This window comes from Equus caballus, chromosome 9, assembly GCF_041296265.1.
Source record: "Equus caballus isolate H_3958 breed thoroughbred chromosome 9, TB-T2T, whole genome shotgun sequence".
Lineage (NCBI taxonomy): Eukaryota > Metazoa > Chordata > Mammalia > Perissodactyla > Equidae > Equus > Equus caballus.
The window spans coordinates 81,543,561-81,571,013 of NC_091692.1; the positions used below are offsets into that span (position 1 = coordinate 81,543,561).

General features: G+C 43.2%; 1 protein-coding gene across 6 annotated transcripts in view; it reads left to right on the top strand.

Annotated features, from left to right (window-relative positions):
• The window catches only part of FER1L6 (fer-1 like family member 6), a 213,824-nt gene that overhangs the window by 116,536 nt on the left and 69,835 nt on the right, over positions 1-27,453 (top strand). For all 6 annotated transcript variants that reach the window (XM_023648929.2, XM_023648930.2, XM_070222469.1 and 3 more), the window contains 8 exons: positions 2,414-2,766; positions 7,907-8,015; positions 10,849-11,029; positions 15,280-15,400; positions 17,642-17,742; positions 21,041-21,131; positions 24,254-24,373; positions 25,851-26,003. In XM_023648929.2, the coding sequence (XP_023504697.2) occupies positions 2,414-2,766; positions 7,907-8,015; positions 10,849-11,029; positions 15,280-15,400; positions 17,642-17,742; positions 21,041-21,131; positions 24,254-24,373; positions 25,851-26,003 (1,229 nt within the window). The remainder of the gene's footprint in view (positions 1-2,413; positions 2,767-7,906; positions 8,016-10,848; positions 11,030-15,279; positions 15,401-17,641; positions 17,743-21,040; positions 21,132-24,253; positions 24,374-25,850; positions 26,004-27,453) is intronic.

Consider the following 27,453-nt stretch of genomic DNA (forward strand, 5'->3'; position numbering starts at 1 on the left):
ATTTATACATATACACATATATCTTGAAGGCGTGGCTTAAGCAGAGAACAAGCTGTACACATTTTTATGCCCTCACAGAGTGACACCATAGAGAGGCCTCATTAAAGATCTAACGTTCGATTCTTCCTGTGTTGGAAGGGTTTGGCACGCAATTGCTTTATGCAGAAAGCACATCCACCCATCCACAGGATTTCTTAACTAGATGTAAACATGTTTTACCCACAACTTTTCAGGAACATCTTGATGACGTTCAAGAGATGTATGACAGTGTTCAAAAAAGTAGACATCAGGGGCCCCAAATTCTTTCTACCCCTGGTTTTTTGTTAAAAATTTTACTTTTTACTTTTTCTCCCCAAAGCCCCCCAGTACATAGTTGTGTATTTTCAGTTGTGGGTCCTTCTACTTGTGGCATGTGGGATGCCGCCTCAGCATGGCTCAATGAGCAGTGCCATGTCCACGCCCAGGATTTGAACCGGCGAAACCCTAGGCCGCCGAAGTGGAGTGCGCAAATCTAACCACTTGGCCACAGGGCCAGCCCCTCTTTCTACCCCTTTTAACACAATATCTCTACTTCTTACAATTTACTCAAAGGAGGGGCTGGCCTCATGGCATAGTAGTTAAGTTCGGCGTGCTCCACTTCAGTGGCCCAGGTACATGGGTTTGGATCCCAGGCACAGGCCTATTCATCAGCCATGCTGTGGCGCCGACCTGCATATAAAGTGGAGGAAGATTGCACAGATGTTAGCTCAGGGCTAATCTTCCTCAGCAAAACAAAAATAAAACCAAAAACTTGTTAGTAAAAAAAAATTTACTCAGAGGAGAAATAGAATTTAGTCTGGGGAGGGGAGGGGAAGTGGAGGAGGAAACATTTAGGCATAAAACTATTGATAGTGCAATATAAGGAAACATCTATTTGTCAACAATGGGGGAATTAAGCAAATTATGATACGTGTATTTATTGAGTAATGGCAGATATTCTTGAGCACTTCCTAAGGCGTGTGTGAAGCACTTAATAGATATTATCTCTATTGATCCTGATAGGTGAGATAGGTACTATTAACATCTCCATTTTACAGATGAGGAAACTGAAGCAGAGGAAAGTTAACTCGCCCGAGGTCCCATAGCTTGAAAACGTCAAGCTGAGAGTTGAGATTTGAGCTTAGGCAGTCAAGCTTCAGGACTGCAGTCCTGTACTGCCTGTCAAAATGAAACATTCTATTGCCAAATCATGTTTGCACAGACACTGCGTTTTCCCAGATGCTACGTATTAAGAAAGGAAAATATCTGTGCTAATTGTAAACTAAAATCATCAGGTCTTTTCAGTTCTACGTTTAGAACATATCTCAGAATACTTACTTCTCTCAATCTCCGCTACCACCACCCTAGTCCAAGCCACTGATGTCTTCAGTTCTGATGACGAAGTGGTCCTTGAACAACTTTGTCCACATCCATTCTTATAATCCTTCACATAGCAGCCAGAGTGATCTTAAAACATACACCTGGGGGGCCAGCCCTGTGGTGTAGTGGTTAAGATTGGCAGGCTCTGCTTCAGCAGCCCAAGTTTGCGGGTTTGGATCCTGGGTGCAGACCTATACCATGTGTCAGCTATGCTGTGGCGGTGACCCACGTAAAATAGAGGAAGACTGGCACAGATGCTAGCTCAGGGCCAATCTTGCTCAGTCAGGAAAAAAAAAAAAAACCCACACATCTGATTATGTTGTATCTTTGCTTAAATCTCTGTAAAATATTCCTGTGATTTCTAGGATAAAGACCAAAATTCTTGTCAAGGCCCCAAGACCCACCCACCTCTCCAAACTTTTCTCACATAGCTCACTCTCTGGATTCCAGCCACACGGGCTTTCTCTTTCAGTTGCTTCTATCTGCTAGCTCCTTTCCAACTGCTGTATGCTGTTCCCTCTGCCCAGAACTCTTTCTTCTCTCTGCTCTCTCTGCCTAACTCCTTTCCATGCCACATCAGCCTGTTATTTGTTCTTGCAGCAGAAGGTGTATCTCCTTCATAGCATTTAGAATGTAAATATTTATTTGTTTAATGTTTGTATCTGCTTTCTTCTCCACTGGGCTCTATGTTGAGTGTCTCGCATGGTGCTTGGCACATGTTAGGAGTCAATAAACATTTCATGAATGAGTGAACAGGTGAGCATGCATATCAGCATTCATAGTATTATCACAATGAGTGAATGAGTATAAACATATGCATGGAAGAAAGACTAGAAAGAAATATAGCAAAATGGTAATCATGGCTGTCTTTTGGTGACAGGATATCTCATAAATATTTTCTCTTGTCTTTTCTGCATTTTCTACATTTCTAAATGAATATGCACAACTTTCATAAAGCAAAAAAATAATCAGCTTGTAAACATAACCAGGCAACTAAAGCTTGGGATCTTTCTAGGCTTTCTACCTACCTTCGGACCTGCCTGGATTAACCTGTATGGCTCACCCAGGAACCACAGCCTGATGGACGACTACCAGGAATTGAACGAAGGCTTCGGAGAAGGCGTGTCATTCCGGGGCAGAATCTTGGTAGAAATTGCTGTGGAAATCCTCTCGGGAGGGGCACAGGAGTCTAAATTTTCCAAAGCACTCAAGGGACTAAAGTTGTCTTCGAAGGACAAAGATTCCAAATCTTCCAAAGGTTCAAGTAAAGACAAGGATGACAAAACCGATGATGGAAAACCCCAGCAGGCTTCGGACAAGACCAACTCAACAGAGGTCGAGGTGGAACCTTTCGATGTACCCCCGGAGGTAGGTCTGAGCACTGCTCCACTGCTCCTGTGAGGTGAGCCCGGAGCAGAGACAGAACCTGCCACAGGCTCCCAAACCTTCTGAAGGCCTGCACAGGTCTCACCCCCCTGCAAAATGTGTGTCGGCTCAGCCCTGTATGCAGGGCTGATCCTCTGCCTCTTCCTGCACACATCACGGCAATCTGCTCGTGATAAATTCCTTCAGCGTCCCTCCAAACATGGATTCCCATGGAAACCAGAGTAAAAGAGAAATAAAAGTGCTCTGGGGAAGCTAGTGGGAGTGGGTGGTGAGGTGGTGGACGGAACCACATCTGTGGCCTAATTTTGTTTAGCTTTGTTAGCTTAGAATATGCTTGAGATATGAGATAATGTGGGATGAGGGATGAAGAGGAGGAAGGGTGGGTGACCAGCTGGGATACAAGAAATTGAGAAACCTGTTCTCCTGCCCCAAACCTATGGGGAAATCACAATTCAAGGGAATGCTTATCTTTGCTTATTACTCAACATAAAGCATATTAGCACTTTTCCAGCCTGGTTCTGTATTATGAGAAAGAGATCTGGGGCCCCAAGTTGAATTCAAACAGTGAATATCCTCTCAACTGTTTAGTTTCGCAATAGTACTTTGTAGTTAAGCAACAAAAGAACTTTATGTTTTGTTAGTAGCAGGGGTGGGTGGATTTCAGCTCTCAGCTTGAATGATTCTGTCCCTAGGAGTGTATTTCTCTGGTCAACCAATCATTTCGGGTGCGGAAGAGAGGTGATGGCTGGTTTCCCAGAGCTGTCCATTCCTAGGGGAGACTAGACTGAAGGGTTGTAGCATGCAGGTCACCTTAGCCTTGGAAGAGCCGCGTAATTTTACTTCTTGGATCTAATAAATCTTAAGAAACTGTGGGGGAGAGGCTGGAGCACAGGATTGCAAATCTTGGGGGTTGATTCTATTCATGGCTCTAGTACTAACTCGTCTCAGTATTTCAGTTTACTCATCAACAGAATGGGGTAGTCATAGTCCCTCTGTCATAGGCATCTCATGGGGATAAGTGAGGGGATGCCTGTAAAATGGTCAGCAGGGTTCTTAGCACAGATGTGGTAAGCAGGCAATCCATTTGCTCTCGTTGTTTTTACCAGCGTTACTGTGGTTTGCTCCCACCGCCATGGGCAGCTATTCAGAACTCTCCACCCTGTTGTTTGTGACTTACTTTGGGTTTTCTATGGATGCCCCCGGCTCCCCCTCTGAACTTATATATTGGAGAATATTCTCTGGAAATGCGTACTGTCAGTTTGTTGTGGTTAGAATTGACATCACCTTGACGTGATTACATTTATGTGTGTTTCTTCAGAATATATGCCAACTTTGGAAACTTATTTTTTGGACTTTGCCAGAAATCGTGGGTAGCTTGGTAGCCACCTAGGCCGATATGCCTTGTATCTGTCCTTGTGACAATCTTTCCTGCTGTTGATACTGGGCATTCTTCTCTAAACAGGGATTGCCAAGTAGAAAGGGGCTAGTAAAGATTTTCTTAACCCAAGCCAATGTCTTCAAGATATTTTTTCTGAGGCCGTCTGAAAAAATAGATCATAGCAGAAAGAAAGGGTGACTGGGAACATGTGGAGCAGAGTGTACATTTTCCTACAAGGCCAGGGGCCATCTTGGCTATTGTGTAGAAGGTAGAAGAGAGGGGGAAAATTCAGTATCATTCAAACCTTTATTTCACCTCTCTCCTCTCTTCATTTTGGCTTCTTGTTTTTCCCGAACAAACAAGAAGTTCAAGAAACGTGTCAGTTTCTTGCTGGGTTTATTAGTTATCTATTGCTATGTAACAAATTACCCCCAAATTTAGCAGCTTAAGACAACAAATATTTATTTTCTCTGTGGGTGAGGAATTTGGGAATACCTTGGCTCGGTGGTTCTGGCTCAGAATCTCTCATGAGGTTTCAATCAAGATTTTGGCAGGACTGCAGTCTCATCTGAAAGCTTGACTGGAACTAGAGGATCCACTTCCAAGATGGTGCGCTCACATCTTACTCACTCGCTGGCGGTTGGCAGAAGGACTTGGTTCCTTGTTGGGTGTTGGCATGAGGCCTCAGTTCCTCACTACATGGACCATTCCATAGGCTACTTGAGTGTCTGCATGGCAGCTGGCTTCGCCCAGAGTGGGTGATCCAAGAGAGAGCAAGGCGGAAACTGCAATGTCTTTTATGACCAAACCCATGGAAGTCACACACTGACATTTGTGTCATGTTGTAATTGTTAGAAATGAGTCACTAAGTCCAGTCCACACTGAAAGGGAGGGGAATTAAGCTTCACCTTTTGAGGAGAGGATTTTTCCAAGAATTTATGGACATATTTTAAAACCACCACACTGGGCTTCTACCTTCCTCAGAGCCTCAATAGCTCAGAGCTCGCCCTCACCAACACGGTGATATCCTTTCTTGCAGCATCTTCCTCTTTTTAGCTCTCCAGGGTTTTCAAGCTCCAATCTCTCTTGCTGCAGCCATGATCTCATTGCCTATCTGGACAAATGAGATCCCATGATGTTGGCCTTTCATCACCACCATCAAAGCTTATCTTCCCTATGCCAAACTTTCACAGAGCATCACTAATCCAATAGATATGTTCATTTCTAAATTCTGTGAACACTTGTTGAGTAGCTTCCTGTTTAAACATCATCCTAAACATTGGTAGGAATAAAAAGAGTCAGACTCCATGGAATTTATGGTTAGAAGGGGAGGTAAGGCATGCAAAATAAATGTACAGAAAGTAGAAAGTGATAAGTGCAATAAAGAGGTACAGATAAAGTGCTATTATTTCCTAGAGTGAGTGAAGTATAACGACTAAAATGTTGGGCTCTCCAGGAAGACAGCTGGATTTAAGATGTGGCAGTGTGGTGTAATGGTTACTGCCTTGCCTCTAGAGAAACAGTGCCACTATCTGAATCTTTGGCCAAGTGACTTAAGCTCCTTATGCTTATTTCCAATAATAACCTCTGCTTTGTAGGCTCATAGTGAAGGTTTAATGAGTTAATACACGCAAGGTGCTTAGAGCAGAGCCTGGAAGGCACATAGTAAGCCCTCAATAAATATTCATCGTGCTTTGTAACTTTGGACAGTTATCTTAATCTTTCACAGGACTGCAGTGTCCTCATCTTTAAATGAGTAGAATCAAAATATCTCCCTCCCAGGGGAGTTGTGAGAATTACATGAGATAATGTGGGTAAAATTCTTTAAACCACATCTGACATGTAACAAGAGCTAAGTAAACATTACCATCAACCTTTTTCCAGCTCAGGGAATCAAGGTATGCTTCCAGAAGGAAGAAGCAGTTGAGTTGTACCTCGAAGGATGGGTAGGATTGAGACATGAATTCTAATCTGTTGAGATCCTCATCCTGACTACCATTTGTGGCATTTATATGTGTAGGCTTTATACCAGGTCCTCCACACGGATGATCTCATTTCTCCCCACTGTAGGCCCTACTATGATGTCTATTTCACAGACAAGGAAAATGATGCCCAGAGTGGACATGACTTGCCTGAAGTCAACCAGCTAGGAAGAAGCAGGGCTGGGATTTGAAGAAATGTTTGTCTGGCTATGGAGCCTGCTGTCCCTCTTCCAGGTTACGTGGCCTACATTCCCTCCAGGTCTCCAAGTGATTTTTAATCTCCTCCCAGAGAGTAAACTCGGCCTCAGGAAGGGAGATAAGTGGCTGGTTTATAGGCAGGGGATACAGGGGCAGCAGGTGGGAGGGGTGTGTGCTCTGTGACTAAGATCCAGCACTTGGCCCCCACCCTGTCTGACACTTTCTGGTCAATAGAAACATTTCCTGCTGATGCCGACGGCACAGCAGGCTCCTGTTTGAAGGAAGGGTCACCTTTTGGGGACCCATTGGCTTTCTGAGGGACAAGGGTCAGGGCTCTTGATTGAATGGGCTCTTAACCTCTGAAGCCACAACTGCTTTATTTCCTTAGAAGAACCTTATTTCTTTTTCCATGGAGTTTAATGAATCCAACTGTAAAACCAGGAAGCGCAGACTGCATGGTTCCGGCTCATTCAGCCTCTTCGCTCAGAAACGTGATGCTGTGTCACGGTGTCCCAGCTGTATCTGCTCCCTGAACCATCAGCCTGTTCCATGTCAATAGGAGTCATTTGCAAATAGTTGTGTGTTATCTTGAGATGGCTCCTGTCTTGTGACCTGTCACAGTCCCATCTTCCAGAATGCAGGCTCCTTGAGAAGGCAGCCTCGGTGGAGACCAGGCTTCAAATCTTGACTGACTTTAACTTGCTATGTGATCTTGGGAAGCCCCTTAGTCTCTCTGAGCTTTAGTTTATTTGGATAAAAGGTGGTGGTTAGAGCAGATGAGCTCTAAGGCCCTTTTCAATGTAAAAGCAGTTGTGATTCTGGGACCTGTGCACCCCTCGCAGCAGCAACCACTTATAGCCCATCCTGGACACACTTAATTGGCTGATGCTGATGCAAATGCCCAACCCTGCACCCACTTTTGTCTGGGCTTATGTTATTTCAGGAAGTAAAGTCTGTCTTTGAGTTAGCACCAAGGCGTTGGGTTAACACATGTCGAAGTTCAAAGAACACAGGTTCTGTGGTCAGAATACTGGGAAAGTTACTAACCTCAACCTTAGGTTTAGTTTCCTCATCTGTAAAATGGGAACGATCCAAATTTTGACCTGTTAAGGTTGTTAAGAGGAACAAACAGAATGTATGTGACCACGCTGTATGATGCATAAAACTATGCTCAAATGTAAGGGCTTCATCCTGTGAGTCTGTCTTTTTTCTAAACGTCTGCTCACCAGCAGGTGATTCCAAGCCTGGGTTTCACCAACAGCACCTAGAAAGATCCACATACCTACCTTAGCCTTTAAAATAAAAGAAGATTTTATCATAAGGAGGTGTGGCTCAGGAGGCTGAGACCACATCATTCTAGATAAATGGCTGAATTCGGATTTGTAGTTTGAAGGTCCTCGTTCCTCCCTGTCTGATTAGTGGGGAAATGATGTGCCAGTTCAGGCTGACACTGAGACTCAAATGCCTAGGAATTACCCTGGACCAGGTTAGCATCACTAATTCAGCTTCCCAATGATTAAAAAAAGAGCCAGCCTTGTCTAATGTTTTTTTTTTCTTTCTATAGATTGTACCAGAAAAATATGAGGAATTTTTACTCTTTGGAGCATTTTTCGAAGCTACCATGATTGACCGGAAGATTGGAGATAAACCCATTAGTTTTGAAGTTTCTATTGGTAAGTGTAGACAATGTCGACGAAAATAATCCATAACCAATCTATAAATGAAAATTTGGGTGAGTTTATTCTGAGCTTAAATCTGAGTGATGCGGGATCCGTGAGCCGAGGAGTCGAAAGAAAGATTTCTTAGACTCTTAAGATCTGGCAGTAGGGCTCTTTTATTTAGAGAATAGTATAGAATAGCATGGGGACAGGACCCATGGGCAGTCAGAGCTGCTGCGTGGGGACAGGACCCACGGGCAGTCAGAGATGCTGCTGGCATGGGGAGCTGCTGCTGCCGCTGCTGACATGGGGACAGGACCCATGGGCAGGCAGAGCTGCTGCCGGCATGTTCCTGTTCCTGTTGCTGCTGCCGCTTCTGCTGCAAAGTTGGGTGGAGAGTAAGGCTAAGTTTAAGGCATAGGTATGTGAGTTGTCTCTTTACAAGACAAAGGAATATGTAAAAAAGTTAAAATGATGTCAGTGCCTGTAGGGTCCGGCCGTTTGGTGGTCCCACAAACTTTAGATAAGAATCAAACCGGATTGAGTAAATGGCAGAAGTTACCACTTGAATTTTATCCTCAGCTAAAGACAAAGGAGGATTTGGGGGGGGGGGGGCGGCGGTCAGTTACATGAGGTTGCCAGACAGTAACCAATTTAAGTTCTTGCCTCTGGCATTAAGAGTTTCTAGAGATAAGGCCATCCCCCTTCTTCCCGGCACAGAGAGGGAGGCGTCTTTACAGATAGAGGTTTCCCTTAGAAATTTAAATATTTCCCAACAAAGGGACGAGCAAATTCCACACCTCGGAGTCTGCTTCTCATCTGTAATTTTAAAATTAACCAGCCTAAAAATCCTCATCAGGAGGATTATAACCCGGGGCCTTTCTTCCTGAAGGAAGAAAGGACACCAAAGAAGTGGGGTGCACAGAGTGGTTATATACCCCCAGAGAGGATGTTTCTCACAGGATTGGAATGTCCCTTTTACAATAGTCGCGAGACTGCTCTGTCGGCACAGCAATTGATGGAAATAGCAGGTAGGTCTTCTGTCTCAGTGAACACAGCAGGGTGGCAGGTCTGTTGTGTCCAGCTGAGTGGTCACAGGTGAGCTGGGTGGTCAAAGGTGAGTGCAGCAATCAGTTCCTAGCCTAAGGAAAGATGCTTATCCCTAAGGAAATGCCAATGTGGGAGGGAGAGTGAAGTTGCACCTTTATCTCAAGGGCCTTTGTTCTGGCCATAGGAAATATCTAAGCAGATATACAATGCGTGCTCAATAGCCACAGTCAGGCCCTTTTGGAAAAAAACAAAGTCAAGCCGAATTAGGTTTATACCAAATGGCTTCCTCATATACTCCAATATATCCTATTGCTTGCCATTTTTATTTGTCAACAAACACAATGTATGGCACATGCATGGGCTTTGTACCTATTCACTGAATAAATGAATTAGTGCCTTGCATGAGATGATGGTGCTCTGGTGGAGGTCGGAACCTCAGAAAGAAGTGAATGATTCCTTGTTCACTCTTCTTGTCAATATGTAAGGAATAGATTTGTTTTCATACTTAGAAAAAAGGATTAAGAGTACAGTTTGGATTCAGACAGATTTGGCTTACAAATCCTGGTTCCATTACCCCTAGGCTCACTTAACTTCTCTGGGTCTCAGTCTTTTTATCTATAAAATGGGAATAATGGTAACTCCTCATGGAGCTGTTGTAAGGTTTGATGAGTTAATGCATGCAAAGTGCCATGCATAAGATAGCTATTGATGCTGGGTCGGTGAGCCGAGGAGTGGAAAGAAAGATTTCTTAGACTCTTAAGATCTGGCAGTAGTGCTCTTTTATTTAGAGAGCAGAATAGCATGGGGACAGGACCCATGGGCAGTCAGAGCTGCTGCCGGCATGTTGCTGCTGCCGCTTCTGCTGCTGCCTCAGCTGCTGCTTCTGCTGCCAAGTTGGGTGGAGAGTAAGGCTAAATTTAAGGCATAGGTATGTGAGTTATCTCTTTACAAGACAAAGAATATGTAAAAAGTTAAAACGGTATCAGTGCCTGTATGGTCTGGCCATTTGGTGGTCCCACAAATTTTAGATAAGAATCAAACTGGATGGCAGAAGTCACCACTTGAATTTTATCCTCAGCTAAAGACAAAGGAGGACTTGGGGGGGCTGGGGGCGGAGTTCAGTTACATGAGGTTGCCAGACAGTAACCAACTTAAGTTCTTGCCTCTGGCATTAAGAGTTTCTAGAGATAAGGCCATCCCCCTTCTTCCCGGCACAGAGAGGGAGGCATCTTCACAGATAGAGGTTTTCCTTAGAAATGTAAATCTTTCCCAACAAAGGGACAAGCAAATTCCACTCCTTGGAGCCTGCATCTCATCTGTAGTTTTAAAACTAACCAGCCTAAAAATCCTTATCATAAGCCGTTTTAAAATTAAGCAGCCTAAAAATCCTCATCAGCTATTACAATAGGTGCTAATAGTAGGGTTGTTATAACTCCCAGCAATCTTCCTGAGCTGGTATACAGCTGGGAAAACTGTTCCAAGAAAGAGCGTTCTGTCAGAGATGGTCTTGATTCACGTTTGGGAAGCTCTCCTTCAGCGGAGCGGAAGGAAATGGAGATGGAATCCACTTAATTTGTGACTTAAGTAGTTTTTACCAAACAGAATGCACGATGGACGTAGATGATGGCTCATCATCACTGTCAATCTTATTTCTGTGTTCTGACCATCCTTCTTCCGACCTTCATACTGGCATCTTATTTCTCCGCCCTGGGAGCACATGAACTTGATCCCTTATGTGAAGCAGCCTGATTCTGCTTGTTGACACCTGACCCCTCTTCCCTTGCTGCTGCCTCTACAGGTAATTTTGGGAACTTGACTGATGGAGGGTCTCATCAGGGGAGTAAGAAGTCAGCTGAATCAGCTGAAGAAGACAACGTTCCACTGCTACACGGAGATGAAGGGGACGCGGCCCACAATGTTGCCATCCCTATGGCCTCCACCACTCACCCAGAGAAGCCACTCGTGACAGAAGGGAACAGGTAGGAGACAGCAGGGGAGGAGAGCCAGGGTTCTGAGGGCAGGGACGACACGGTAAGAGCCACTCTCCTAAATCCATAGTGACATGTCAACAACTCTCCGAATGACACATCCAGGTAATTCATTTAAGGGCAGAGCGATGATGGTGATTATTCTTAGCACATCTGAAGCCCCCTTTGTGCTATAACTTTGAAGCATAACAACGTAGGAAGGTCAGAATTTAAAATTTCAACCCAAACCCTATTAACAGTTATCAGACTCATCTGAGCTCTGTGCTATTATGTCAAATCCACTTGGTGGGATCATTGAATAGACCATTTCTTCTCTTATTTTTGCCACAAGCTGAAGAACTCAAAAAACGATTGTCAGCCACCAGAAAAGACCATTTCAGAAAAGAGCTGGGGCACCTTCATATGCTCTCATTGATCTTTAATCTATATAAAATTTCAACATGCAAAGAGAAGTAAAATTATAGAATTCTGTTTTAAGAAAGTGGTGTCAAGCACCAGCCAAGGGATTTATGAGAAGGGGAAGCCACACATAGTGAGGGTTTTCTGTGGTCTGAGCCACCATTCTCTGCATGACTCCAAGTCACAAATCAGAAAGTTGTCAATTGTTCTCTTTTTCCTTCCTACCCCCATCCAATCAGTGATGAAGTCTGGTCAGGTCTAGTTCTCAAGTATTTCTCATATCTATTGCCATTTCTTTGATTCTGACCATTGACATCTTTGGCCCGGATTATTTAAAAAACATCCTACCTGGCTTGGATCTTCTTCAAGAAATTCACCGAACCATCTATCTGAACCAGTTACTTCCCTGATTGACATAATTGGCTGCCTGTGGCTTTCAGGATTATTTTCAGAGGCCATAGCTTGTTAATTCAATCCCTGTCTACTTCTCTACCATCATCTCCAGTCACTCCCCAAACTCTACCTTTCCTCCAGCCACACAGCGACCCGGCAGTTCTCCAAGTGTATCCTGCTGTTTGCTGCTTCTGGGCCTTTGAACATGCTCTTCCCTCTGCCGGGCAACAAGCCACCTCCTCAGAACTGCTAGCTCCCATTACCCTTCAAGATGAAGGCCAAGTTCCCTTGCCTGAACCCCAAGTCTGATTTGGACTTCTAGTCTCACCTCCATCAAGCACTAATCACACTGCACTAAGATGTTTTTGTCTGTCTTCCTATCACACTGTGAGCACTCCGAGGGCAGGGCCTGTCCTGACTCACCTGTATGTCTGCTGCTCTCTGTGCCTGGCACATGGGAGATGCTCATGGCTGTCTCTGAATGAGTTAAGGAATTGCTGTAACTGGGTTGGGCACAGGGTACCATGGAGCTGAGAGAGCGGGTGGGTGACTTACACTGCCTGGGGAGGAGGTGAGGAATTGGGAAAGGGCACAGAAAAGGTGATATCCTAAAGGATGAGAAGGCCTTAGGGGATGATGAGAATTCTGTTTTAAGAAGGTGGAGTCAGGCGCTTTCTTGGAACAGTGCTTGGGATAAAGTAGGAAGGAGTAAGTGAAAATAATCTTAGCTGCTTGTCTTCTTGTTTTGGGGCGTGTCCTCTATTTTCTAAATCCTCTCCCTTCCATGGACCACCATCCCCTTCCCACAGCCCACCTTTTTAGGGGCCTTTTTTAGGCTCCCTGACAGTCATACTGGTTGTCCATTCTCCTTTACATGCACCCAAAGACCCCCAAACTTCCCCATCCTTTAACGGCTTCTCTGTCCATGCTCAAAACTGAAGACATTGATAAGTGGATCCTGTAACTGGATCTGCAGCTCCAGGGGACTTTTCTGAGACTACTCAGAGGTACTCTCTCTCCTTTCACTGGGACCAGATAGTGACAACATACCTCACCTTCTTGAACTGTGCCCTTGTTGACTATTTGTGGGAATATCAGGGAATGTACTATGGGAAGGATTTGGGAGGAGAAGCGAGGTTTCAAGGCATCCTCGGATGAACCTCATATTAATGCTGGCCAGCTGGCTCAAGGAAAACAAAATAAGTCCTGCTGGTGCTTGGGGCTTCCTGTATATTCCTCAGTCACTATATGGAGGCTCTGTCCACATAGTGGCAAGCCAGGGTGGCAGCAGCTGAATTCAAGAAGATTCTATGTCTACAATAGACGCCTATGCATGTGTGCACACACATATACATGCATGCACATGCATGCACAGTGTCCATATACATGTGCACACACATACACACACAATTTATTTGTCTGTTGCTTCCATTAAAATACTACCTTGTAAGGGGTGGTTTAGCATGGGCCTTAAAATACCACCTTGTGTTTGATCTGGACTTTCCTGTTTTACAAAGCTAAGCATTCACATATAATTTATGCCTCGTGCTGGAGCTCAGGAATGAGATTGGAGCACAAGTCATCCAATGGCGGAGCATCATTTGATTTCAGGCCTAACCTTGCCCAAAGTCACAAGGCTAGTCGTGTATCAGGGCAGCCATTCAAACTGGCATTCTCCTCTTTCCACTGGCAACGCAGTGCCCTCCCATCTGCCGTCCTCCATCTGCACTGCAGTTTGCCTGAGAAACTACAGTATCCTGTACATGCAGACCCAGTGAGACTAGGAGGACCCTGGGAGCCAAAGAGACAAAGGCCTTGAACATCATTAGCACAAAATAATCCAAAGCTAAGAAACCTTGGAACAAAGTACAACACTGCATGGGAATTTATCTCGTTGCAGGATTCTCAGTGCAATAATTTTTAAAGAGATAAAAGAAAGAGCAGCTTGGTTTCTAACCTTTTTTATCTTACTTTTTTGTTCTCCTGCTGTAATAACAACCTCAGTTTCTGCCAAGAATTTATTGGCTTCTTTTCTGAATGGAAACCTGCTGGTTTATTTTCTGCAGAACAGACCATGGGGCACCTTTGCTAATTTTATGATCTCCAGAAGAAATTTGGGTTGGAGAGCTAAAAAGAACAACCACACATTCTTTCAGGCTAAAATTCTCTTTAGCCTTTTTTTTTTTTGGTGAGGAAGACTGTCGCTGAGCTAACATCTGTGCCAGTCTTCCTCTATTTTATGTGGGATGCCACCACAGCATGGCTTGACAAGCAGTGTTAGGTCTGTGCATGGGATCTGAACCTGTGAACCCCCAGCTGCCAAAGCAGAGCGTGCGGACTTAACCACTATGTCACCAAGCCAGGCCTCTCTAGTTTTTTGGAATGGAAACAAAGCTTATCTCTCTCTCTCTCCCTCCCTTTCTCCCTCCCACTCTTGGCCTCTTGGCCTCTGTAGGTGTGTGACTCCAAACACTGTCCACATTTATCAAGGCCACCTCTCCCATCATGCCTATTCCAAGAACTTTGCTTTGGCCTTCCTTCTACATTCTTCACACAGTTCCAGGTGTTTGTGGGGAAATTACAGAGGGTTTGGGGAAAACTTAGTCAAGAATACAGCTGTCATTAGGCAAAGAACTTCCCCTTTTTATTACCCCTCTCCCAGCTTACCTGTCTTTGCATCCACCCCTTTCCTCCTTGGGAACCGAAATTGACAAATTAGTTCCTTCTTTTCTGTCTTCTTCTCCTCCTGTTACCCATCTTTTTCTCATCAGCATTTAATCATATCCACCTATCACACTCAAACATTCCCTTTGGCTCCACATTTCTTCTAGCTACTTTGCCATCCCTCTTGTCCTTTCTTAGCCAAACGAGTCACCTACATTATTTGCACCAATGCCTGGCAACAAATATTGGATAGATGGAAGGATGGATGGATGGCAAGCCATGGAATGAATGCTTAAGTTTAGTTTGAGGCACATGGCTTCATCCTCATTAATTATATTATTACCCTCTTGCATTTTTCTAGCAACTTGAGTTGGCGAAATGCATTCACATCTGTAATCTCAGTTGATCCTCATCCAGTGCCGAGCATATAGACATTAAGGGAAAAATGTTAGTTTTTCTCCCTTTTTTCCTCTCTCAGTTTAAAACTTTCCTCCTTGAAGAAGGCTTCCCTGATAAATCCTGCCCTCTGGTGATCATTTCTAAGCTTTGCCCTCCGTCTGACAGTGGTAGCTGTTAGTAACCTCTCCATTGTAGCCACATAAATGCTCATCATTTATTGTTCATGAGTCCCCGGTTATAGGCTACGGATGGAATTAATAGTTTGATCATTTTGTCACCACCCCTCTCCCACCCCACCCAGAACATACGAAACATGAACATGTGGCTGGAATTGCCAGAAGAACACCGATTGCCAACTAACTTCCAGACCTAACATGTTTTCACAGGAATTACAACTATTTGCCATTTGATGGCAAGAAGCCCTGTGTCTCCTTCATCAGTTCCTGGGGAGACCAGACGTTTCGGCTGCACTGGTCCAACATGCTGGAGAAAATGGCAGACCTGCTGGTAGGTGACACTGACAGGTGATGGATTTGCATATCAGGGAGCTGGGGGCAAAAGAGATTTTTTTACCAACCTAGTAGAGGGCCTTAGTCTAAGTTTAAATACAAATGAATGGAGGCTGCTGCCTTTGGAGGACACGTGGCTCCTACCACATGGACCAGTGGGGAATGAGAATACATTTTGCAAAACCCCTAGACTTTAAACCAAACTATCCAAATTCAAGTCCTTGCTCTACTTCTTACTGTCATAGGACCTAGAGAGAGACCGTTTTCCTACTCTTCAAAGGGCAGGGGATTGACAACTTTCTCACGAAATTGATAGATCCTGGCTTCAACTAATATGAAATCCTAAGTCCTTAACATGGTGGATGGCTGCCTACAGATCAGGCCCTGCCACCTCTCCAGTCGAGGCTCTTGTATGCTCTTCCTCCTGACTTTATTCTAAGCACACTGGTCTCCTCACAGTTTCTCAAAGAAACCAAGTTCCTTTATGCCTCATAATCACCTCCATGCTGTTCCCTCTGCCTGGGCTGCTTTTCCCCTCCATGCTTCTCCTGTGTAACCCCGTCAGCCTCCATGGCTCGGTTCCAAGCACATCCTCGGAAAAGCTTTCTGCTTATCCTCTCCCATTATACCCTGTTCTGTTCCTTCAGAGTTCTCACCAAAATTTATCATTTATTTGCAGGTTTCTTTTTCATTTCCCACTGTTCTATGGCATCTAGCATAATACCTGGCTCCTGAGAGGGGCTAAAGAATTATTCGAGGAACTGAATGTGTGAAAGTATTTAAAACGGTGCCAATAGGCACAGATGCTAGGTTGTTCCACCCAACACCTAGGAAAGAAAGAGCACCCGGAACTCTGCTTCTTTAGTATCTTGCAGCTTCCCTTTGTGACTCCTCCTGTGCTCACATTTCTCTCACCCCTACACATCTCCTGGGTGCATCATTTACTCTCTGTCCCCCGATGCCTCACCAGCTGACCCTTGTCTTCTCTCTTTCATTCTGTGAAAACCTGCGGTGAGGAAAGAACAGCCCTCTCTCTCCTTTGCTTTATATTCTCTCTCTAATTGTGTCAGACAAAGTATTGCCTCTGGCCCTGGGGCTTCCAGGCCTTATGGAAGGACAGTCTGAAAGCGGTCATGGAAGCTTAGTCTGGTGTCACGCCATGTGGCGGCCACACACTCTCCTTATAAGGCAGGTCTTGCTGCTCCTTCAGACAAAATATCTATTTTTGTTCAGACAAAATAGCTATTTTATTTCTAAAAGGCTGGATAAAACAAATCAGAGTTTTTTCCCCCTGGAGGTCATAGTAGCCTTTGGCACTTGTTTCTAATTCCTTTCTCAGAGCCAGGATCCCTGCCATGCTGGCATATCGTGGCTAATGGGATGAGTGTTTACTAAGCACCAAGCACTGTTTGAAGAAGTTCTCGCTTCCCTCTGGTGCTCGAGGTGGGCACTATTCTCATCTGATTTACCGATGAGGAAGCTGGGCACCAGGGGTTTGGCACTTGTAAGTGTTAGAGCCTGGATTTGTGTGTAGGTGGTCTGACCCCAAGCCTAGGTCTTTAAGCATGCCACCATATTGCCTGTTCCTATAATGAAGAGGTAAAGAGGGAAACGTGTCAGCAGGCATGTGGTAGAGAATGTAGTTTTTGTAAATTCTAGCAAAGTAGTGGCAACGTGTACATTGCCCCTTGGGTGCCATTTTCTTGGAATACTAGAATTTAGGCCCCAAAGGAAAAGCATATAACTGTTGCCATATGTAACCTGTTTCCACCCCACTCCCTGGGCCAGAAACCCCTATAAGCAGAAGAATTGATATCCCTTTAATTTTGGGCATTATTCAATACAATTACATTCCTATGTAACAAACTGACTTGAACACTGCTTTAGAAGTTTACGATAATTATATCTAATTTACTTTGTTAGATATTTCCAATGACATCAGGTCTCCCTACACAGTAGACTCTAAATAAATGGTACCCAGTTAGGAAATGGATCTGCAACAGAAACAATGAGTTTGAGCAGCAGAGGAGAAGACTTGAATCTGGACCAACTCCAGTTAAGAAAAGGAAGTTTCTAAAGTAGTGTTTCCCCGCTCAGGCACGAGAAAGCAAGGGAGATCTTTCTTCATTTCCAAAACAAAAAATTAGCTGAATGTCATTTCTGGGGTGTTACAATCAGTACCTCCACTACGATGTCTAGTTCCCACCTCTCATCCCTCCACCTCTGTGGTTTGTTTCAGGAAGAAAATACAGAAGAAGTGAAAGAACTGGGCAAGATTTCAGAGAAAGCACCGGAGGAGAAAATGAAGACGGTGTTCAGTGACTTCATCAGTCAAAGCAGGTACTAGGAGAGACAGCCGGCACATGGGGAGCTGACTTATATGGAATCAGCTTTTAATTACTTTCACAAATGGTCCATTTTACATGCGTTCAGATAGGCATTTTATAGTATTATATCCATCTTTGTTTTGTTCGGTAATTTAGCTGGCACTTGTCAGGCTGACTACGGCTTCCTGACACTTAAACAACTAAAACATAAAGCAAAGGAGAAAGAAGAGAAGACTTACTGCAGAAACTCTTTATGAAACAAGAAAAATGCTAGGAGGGTTAGTGCCCAGCCTTGTTCTTTGCATTAGGTAGATACTCAAAAACTAGTTGACAATTAGATGGACGTGTTATACCAAATACTATTTAATAGAATTTTTTGTATAACACATTAATAAGAACCAAGTAATGACTCTTATTCCAGGAGGTACACAACACAATAAAAGATTTTTAAAAATAGGGTGTATTAGTTATCTATTACTGAGTAACAAATAACCTCCAAATTTAGTGGCTTAATACAATGTTTATTGTCTCATGGTTTCTGTGAGTCATGAGCCAAGTGTGGCGTAGCTGGGTCCTTTGCTCAGAGCCTCTCACAGACTGCAATCAAGGCATGGAGAGAGGTGGCAGTTATCTCAGGGCTCAACTGGGAAGTGTTCCCTTCCAAGATCACTCAAGTGGTTATTTGTAGAATTCAGTTTTCATGGACTATTGAATTGACAACTTCACTTCCCTGCTAGCTGTTGGTCAGAGGTCAACCTCAATTTCTTGTCATGTGGACCTCTCAAAGCTGCTTGTCACAACATGGCAGCTGACTTCATCAGAGTGAGCAAGAAGGAAGAGCCAGAGAGAACATGCCAGCAAGATGGAAGTCGCGGTCTATTATGACCCAATCTTAGAAATGACATCCCGTCATTCTTGATGTATTCTATTAGAAGCAAGTCACTAGGTCCAGTGCACATTTAAAGGGATGGAATTACACAATGACAAGTATAGCAGGAGGTGAGGCTCATTGGGCACCATCACGGAGACTTCCTACTATGTAAGGAAAAATCTTTGGACCTGCTCTTGAAATTAATTAGGTCAAGACTCAAGCAAAAATGAGAATTTGTCATAATGGAATTAAACGAAAAGAGATGGAGATTCATTTCATGGAAGGCAAAAACTAGTAGACAGGGACTAGCTAAATTCTGGTGTTCGGCTTTATAAATTCTGTCTCTCCTAATCTCTCAACTACCCAAGCATTTTTACTTTAAAAAAAAAAAGGAAAGCAAAGAAATAAATGTGTAGTTTTTCTTTCTATCTTTATTTCTTATTTGTTTTTCACTATAGAAGCAATATATATCAGAGCCATTCCTGCTGTGAGCTAAGTGCCACCTGAGATTCCCTTTAAACATCTTTAAAAAGCTTCATGATTCTGTATTTTTAGAAACGGTGGGCAAATTAATAGCTCAATAACTTTTCTATATTAGGGGGTTACTTGGGGTGATATTCATTCTGCTTTCTCTTCAAGTTTACGACCAACTGAAAAAATATTCCTGAGGGTCAAACAGAGATCAAAATGTTAGTTTTCTATTTGGTGAACCTGGATTAGAGAAAGCAGCTTGGACCTGAGGTCAAGGTGGGCTTTCTGGTCCACCCACCCATTTGTGGTCGAGCAGCTGGACTTCAGGGCTTCCCCCAAGAAGGGACAGAGCATTTGCCATGTCGAGTTGAGGAGGCTGCCCACACAGCCAGTAGCAGGGCTGGGTCTGAAAGAAGAAGAAGGAACAGAAACATGTTCTGGGGTCATTTACCTTGGTTTTGATGAAGGAATCAATGATTTCTTGCCCTGTGAGGAAGGGAGAGAGATCAGAAGTCAGAAATGTCCACCATCTGGGCTGATCTATCCTGGGAGTAGAATGGAATTCCTTGTGCCTTTTGGGATGGTAGATGTGTGGCAATAAGATGCCTCCTCAAAATACAATATTTTTTATTCTTTTTAAAAATTAAGAGAAAATGTAACTTGACTAGGATGCCCAAAGAGAATTTCTGATGAGGCCTCCAAATGCCACAGACAGAGCTCTGGTGTAGGACCCTTCATTGGGGGTGTGACATCTTAGATTTCCCCTTTTATCACTTTTGTAGTTAATTTTTTATCACAGCGTTACATGCTTATCTTACCAAAAAAAAAATACAGAAATGTATAAAGTAACAGTGTTTTCAAGTTTCTCCCCAATCCCACCATTCAGACAGAAGAGTTTGATTTGTCCTCCTGGATTTTCTCCTTTGCATTTTCAAACACACACATTCATAAAAATACTCTATTTCTTCACAAATGATACCACACATTTTGTTCAGTAGGTTTCTTTTTCACTCAACAATATGTCACTGGCATCTTTCTACAGTAGTACGTAATAATCGTCTTCAATATTCAATTGCGTGGTGTGTCATATATTTATCTGGTTCCTGATATTTAAGTTGTTCCCATTTATTTTGCTACTATAAACAATGCTACAAGAAATGTTGCTGTGTAAACATATTCTTCCAAAATTTTTCAGTTATAGTTAAAGGATAGAATTCTGGTATAATTTTTAGAAAAAATTATACAGACATTTAAATTTTTATAGGTGCTGTCAAATACCCTCTTAAACATTATAAAAATTTATACTTTCCTACAATAATGGAGGAGAGTGACTATTTCTCCACATCTTCACCAACCTTGAATATTATTCATTTTTTCATAGGTGAAAATGGTGTAGATTTTAATTTGCATCTAAGTTGTCGCTAATGAGGACAATATCTTATTTCCTCAAGTTTTAAAACCATTCATATTTCTTCTTCAATTGCATTCATAACCTTTACCGTTTTCCTGTTGAATACATTTTTAACTTCATCCCCCAAAATGTTGCTACTCAGTCCTTTGTACAGTTTTAAAAATGTGAAGGCATATCTCAGTACTGAGTTTAAAATACTTGCTCTACATACAACTTTTCAGGAAGCTTTTGGTGAGTGTTAAATTTCTAAGATGAAGGACAATTGTGTTATTTTGTGTTTGTTGTTATGAGCTCGAATAGCAATCACAATAGATATGTACTGAAAGAAACTGGGAAAACAAGCATCTATTTCCCAAGACTAACGTGGGGTCGAGGCATCATTTCCAATTCTCATTTTGTCTCTTAGAAAAGTTAGTGCATCATTGCTTAATCCTAAATGAAAAATCTTGGCTCATCAACTTTCTCTTTGCATGGCGGAAAGTATACTTGCAAATCTCTGGAATTATATAAATGGATTTTCACTAAGTAGGTTTCAAACTTGTTATTCTTCTCTTATAGTGCCTTTATCTCTGAAGCAGAAAAGCAGCCCAAGATGTTGAACCAAACCACTTTAGATAAGAAACGACTCACGCTCTGTTGGCAGGAGCTGGTATGTGAAAAGCTATTTATACTTTGAACAGAATTAAAGCATGTGCTTTAAAAATAAACCTTGTGGATGAGGCATAGGTCACAGACCACATGAGGATAAGGTTCTAAAGGTTATACATTTGCACGATGTAGAGGCATGAGAAGAACATATGAGAGTGAGTTGGAAAGGAACTAGCATTTATCGGATGTTTACAAGAATGAGCTGGAAACTCACCAGTTCTACATCCTATTCTGATACATTTCCCACTTGTTTATTTTCTTGACATCTGTATTTTGTCAAAGACTTGACATTTCCCCCTTACAAGCTGAGAGATCAAAAGAAATAAGTATTCTTCCTTTCTTTGGGTTCCTCCCATTGAGAATTGTGTTAAAGTCGTAAGCACTTCTTGAGAACAAGGCACGAGCCGATACCTTTCTGTGGCCTGGAGACCCTGCACAGTGCTGGGTGCCTTCTAGATGCTCAGTCCCTGTTGAACGAGTGAAGACTGATAAACGCTGGACCAAGTAGACCCTGGATTATCTCATTCTGAAACGTCACTTCCAGCAATGGCACCAAGGGACATTTTGTATGAGGCCATGATAATTCTGCAAAGAAACACTCCTCTGTGTTTGGTTGGCCAGGGACATTTTAAAGATGTGAGTGGGGCCCAGAGAGATTAAATAATTTTTTAAAGGTCACGGCTAGTTAATCATAGTCTAGAGACTAAAACTCAAGTCTCCAACCTCCTAGTTCATCCTTCTTTCCAGAACAATAAATGAAAGTTTGTGTATTCCTCTTCTATACTCCAAGGGAGGCCAGATTCCCACCATATATAGGATCTTCCTCCCACCCCAGTTCTTCATCAGCACCTCTCACTGCCCTTCCCTGTCTCTGCGGTGTCCCTCCACGACATACTGCCCACAGAATTGTATTGTCCTCTCCATGTCCGACAGTCCTGGGCCTAAACAAGCCCACAATTTCAAAATCTTTGTAATGTCCCAGCTCTACCTCCTTATCTCCAGACCTGTATGTCCAGCCTCCTCATGGACATGTAAGCTGCTTGTGTCAGGGCACCTCAAACTCAATATAGCTCACTCAACCCAGCATCTTCCCACCTAAACTTGTTCCGCATCCCATTTTGGCACCACCAGCTACACTCGTTGCTTCAACCAGAAGCCTAAGAATTGACTTTAAATCCTTATCCCTCACCCTGAATAGTCAGTTCCACCCCAGGCCCTGTTGATTCTGCTCCTTAAAGACTCTGGAACTTACTCCACTTCATCCCCAGAACCACTGCCTAAACGAGTGCCTTGGCATCTCCGGCTAGACTATTGCGGTAGTCTTCCTCCAATCCATCTTCTAGACTACGACCAGAACCGTCTTTCTAAAACACAAACCTGATTAGATCACCATTGCTTCAGAATTCACTGGAGTCTCTCAGTCATTCATAGGGTAAAATCTAAATTCCTTTTGCATGATATACAGGGACGCTCATCATCTCACTCCAAACTAGCATCCCAGCCTCACCTCCACTTAATCCCTTCTTAGATATTTTATGCTCCAACAATTTTGAATTCTCACTGATTACGTGCCTTCACATGTAATTGTTCCGTCTGTCTGGACTGTCCTTTTTCTTCTTGTCACCTGATGAATTGTATTCATTTTTTAAGACTCAGCTCAAATGTCATATCATCCATAAAACCTAGCTTCGCCCCTCTCTGCTCTCATGATGTTCCACACATTTTAGTTATTTGCATATATTGCTTTCACCCCACCAAATTGTCCAAGTCTCAGAGGAAGGAAGCATGGGTCTTCCCCCGCCCCAGACCTTGGTTCCTAGAATAGTGCCTGGTACAGAGCAGGCATTCAGTTCTTCCAATCAACAGGTACAGAAGGCTTTCAATGTGCCAGGCCCTGTGCTTGGTGCCGGGAAAACAAAGCTGTGAGTACTTGGTGCTTGTCATCAAGGGATTTATTGATTGACTGGTTTGTTCATTCCACAAACATTTATTTAACACCTGCTACGTGCCAGGAACTCTGTCAGACACCGATAATAGAAGGTAAGAACAACAGAGGAGGTTCCTGGCTCGTGAAGTTCACGTTTTAGTGGAGAAAACAGAAGAGAGACAGGTAAACAACAAGTAAATAAAAGTGATTACAGATTATGATTAGGAAGGAAATTTTAAAAGGTCATGGCAATCAGGAAAATGTGGGGGGATGCAAGGCAGTGGTGACATTTAGTTGAGGAAGCCAGCCACGCAGAGTCCAGGAAGAACATTTGAGCAAGAGGAAATGGAAGCACACCAGTCTTGAGGATGGACCGAGCTTGGTATCTTTTAGGCCCTCCTGAGGAGCCGTGTGCCTGGGGCACAGTGAGGAAAGCACCATGAGATGAGACAGAGCAGGCAGGGCCAACTCACACAGGGCCTTAGAAAGCACCGCAAAGGGTTTGGGTCTTTTTCCTAAGCGCATAAATGTGAGCTGAATGAGTGAATCAAAATAAACACTTTTGGATCTTCCAAACACGCACACTGAGCCCCCTGGTGGTGTTTCCCACATGATGCCGACTTGGTCTGGAAGCACCCACCATGCCCCTAGGAAGAGGTGGCGAGAGCAGTGATCGAGGACATGGACTCTGGACTCAGCTGGCGGTCACCTCCAGCTCTGCCTCTCGGTAGCTTATTACTCTGTTTCCTCAACTGTACAACAGGAATAATAACACCTACCCCGTAAGGTTGCTATGAGGAGTTATGAGGATTAATACAGCAGTTAGAACATCACCTGGACAGAGGAAGAGCTCGTTCCTTTTCAGCTGTTATTATTGTGATTGTTGCTGTTGTTGTTAAGTATTAGAAAGCCTAGATTTAGGTCCTGCCTAACAGAGCTATGGGAGCTTGACAAACCTGTGACTTTTCTGGGCCTCAGCTTCTCGTCTGCCAAACAACCATGAGAAGATATTCACCGCCTCCGTATTCCTACGAAATTTCTCTTCAACAGGCAGTGTGCACTGGCAGACCCTGAAGCAGCCCTCATGAGTGGCTCCTTGTGGAACTTAAAAGTACCTGCATGATTCTCCAGCAACAGGACAGTGCTCGTTGTCCAGATTTCTAGAAAGATCTATGCTGACTCTTGTCTTATTTTAGGACGTGATGGTCAAGGAGGCCAAGGAGATCATCCAGCAGCAGAAGAAAAAGTTATCTCTTGATGAAATGATCCAGGAAGCCCAAAACTTGGTGGAAAAAATCCGCTTTCTTGTTGATGAGGTAATCAACTCTCAAGGCAAAACTCAATTTGGAAGATTAGACTGAATGTCTTCCCAGTGAGGTGTGAATGTTTGATAAGGATGAAAGAGGAGCAGTGTTTTCTCCCAAACTCTACTGAGCTGAGCAGACACTATTAGTTTAGGGGTGATAAAGGAGATTTTAAAATTAAGATGCAAATGTACAGATTTGGTTTGCAAAGCCCAAGTATTCAGCAGAAATAAAAAGCATGTTCCCTAATGGACTCAAGAAAAATCAAAATAAGCACGGGAAGCTTGGTAAGTTTGCAACTTAAGAAGATTTAAACTCACGTCCAGTAAAAGTCAAAACAGCTTCTCATTTTAAATTTGCTTGTAAACAGCCTCTCTGGTGACTTCTAGAATGCTCTAAAACGGCCCTCCTATCTGTTTCTGTCAGAAACCGAGTTTCATGTGGGAAGTTTTCAGAGAGGTACAGATTTACCGCTTCTGTTCTCAAAAGTTGTATTTCTTGTTGCAAATCCATCATTCCCTGAAGGCCTAATAAAGAATGAGACAAGCAGTCACTTTAGTAGACGCAAGAGTTTCAATAAGCACCCAGAAGGTTCAGGCCAGGAACTGGGGCCTCAGGTCTCTGACTGACCAGCTCTGTGGCCCGGAAAACCTCCACATGATAGCTGTGTTTCCATATCAAGGGAGAAGGGATGCCCTCTTTGGGTAGCAATTTCACCAGAGGGTTATGGGGTTAGAAAGGCAGAGATCTGCTTCCAGCCGGGAATGCCAAAGCCTAGTTTATAACAATATACCTCCCTTTTGTTTTGGTGGCTGTGTTGGCTCAGAAATGTGCATTTCAAACACTCACAGCATAATGGGCCTCCTGGCAGGAGATTCTGCAATTCCTGTCTTGATTAGCTCAACTTTAAAGTCTAATTTTCTGAGCAATTTAGTCATTTCTCCTGAATAACCACCTAAAATGGAGCTAAAATACTTGGCAATCATATTTTAGGTATAAAGTCCCTTGCAGAATTGTTTTTCCTTCCTTAAGAGCAAATGGAAAGATATTCATGAATTTTTGGTTTTTTATTTCAATATTCTGGAAATGTTACCTAGCTCTTAGGAGGGCCAATGCTCAAGGCTAAATCATTATTACAAGATTGCAAAAAAAAGAAGAAAAGGAAAATCTATGGGAAGGTGTAGAAAAATGTTTGTTCTACAGATGGAGAAAAGTAGGCCATCAAAGATGCCAAATCGTGAATCCAACTTGCATATCCTCAAAGCACAATAAGAGTTTGGCATATGGGGTTTATAGGTACTTGTAATTCATGACCGAAGGCTTTCTCAAAGAAGCTACACTTGCTTGATTGCATAGATGTTTAAGTACCCAGAGGGTTTAAGCCCTAGAATTAGTTTTGCAGAAGGGGGGCTGTTTTAGGATAGGAGATCACTGGAAGTGCCCTTGTTAAACACCAACCTATCAAATCCATTCCCCTCTGTTCCCACAGCCACAGCACACCATCCCCGATGTCTTCATCTGGATGCTCAGCAACAACAAGAAAGTGGCCTATGCCCGCATCCCGTCCAAAGACCTGCTCTATTCCCCCGCCAGGGAGCAGATGGGCAAACACTGCGGGATGATCAAAACTCATTTCCTCAAAGTAAGTCTGCACTATTTTTGACTCAAAAATTCTCTTTCCTCCTGAGTTGCTCAGCGTTCCTAGTGTGTGTCCATATCACAGACTCTTCCTCAAAACTTTCAAAGATCTGAAGACAGCTGGAACACCTTGCCCTTCTTGAATCAAATTGTGATTCATAGACTTTCTCAAGGCTGAATATTTTCCAGTTTTCTAATTACTATGTCACCTGACATGTAAGATTTTCTTTTAACCTAGTAGGAGCACCTCAAGGTTACTTTAATTATTACTTCTTTGATTACTAGGAAGAATGGACATTTTTCCATTAGTTTCCTCTGTACATTTTCTCAAGTGAAATTTGTCCATGGCATCTTTTCACATGAATTTATCTATATTTTAAAGATAGATTTCAAGAAAATTACAAGAGGAGAGTTTTATATTCCATAAAACTGCTAATTCTATGGAATATAAAAGTCCTGGTGACTTTTAAATTGTGAATATGAGTCTTTTCAACTTGAGTCTTTGCATCCTTCCTGGAGACATGGTCCCCTGATGCCTCATGAGTGGCTACTCAGGCACCATCTCTGGATGGATTCTGCTGTCTCTAATTCAAGATTTGAGCCTTTCTTGGAGACCCTGGGCATTTTACCTCTATGATGAAGAAATTTCTTTCCAAGAAGTAGACTTGTGCAAATATGGAGAAAAAGCAGTCCAAAAGCTTAATTAACACTCACCAATGACTGACAGCTAGAGTGTGTGCTTTGACCGATTTAACTTTTCCCAACCCATAGTAGACTGCTCTGCCAGTTTCGGTTCTGATTTCTTGCTGTAACATAGTTATTTTTCTACTGCCTCAGAAGGAGGAGGTGAAGGTTCGAAACCATGCCATACGAGGAAGGGGTGAAGACATAGCAATGTTTCACTGAGAAGAGATTTGATGTCATGATAGAGATTTTAAGTGTTTGTAGGGCTACCACATGGATCATGGGTTGAGAGTGTTTGTGTTTGTTTCCAGGGGATAGAACCAGGCCTCACGATAGCCATTACAGGGAAATAGTTCCCTAAATGGAGGTCCATAATGTGCTCCTTGTCCCCTTGTTGTAAATATGGCAGTGGGCAGCTAGACGAGATGGCTTCTGAGTGCCATCCAATTGCTAGAGTCTACTATAGATGTGATGGTCAAATGTTGCAGACAGAAGAGGCAACGTGGAGTAATGGTTTAATGCATGGGCTTTGAAATAAAGTGAATCTGGGTTGTAATAGTTTACTAAGACTGCTGTAACGAAGTACCCCTGAGTGGCTTAAACAGCAGAAATTTAGTATTTCATCGTTCTGAAGACTGGAAGTCTGAGATTAAGGTGTTGGCAGGGCCATGCTCCCTCTTGAAGATGCCAAGGAAGCGCCTTTTCTAGCTTCTGATAGTTCCTTGTGGCAGCATAACTCCAGTCTTGACAGGATGTTCTCCCTGTGTGGG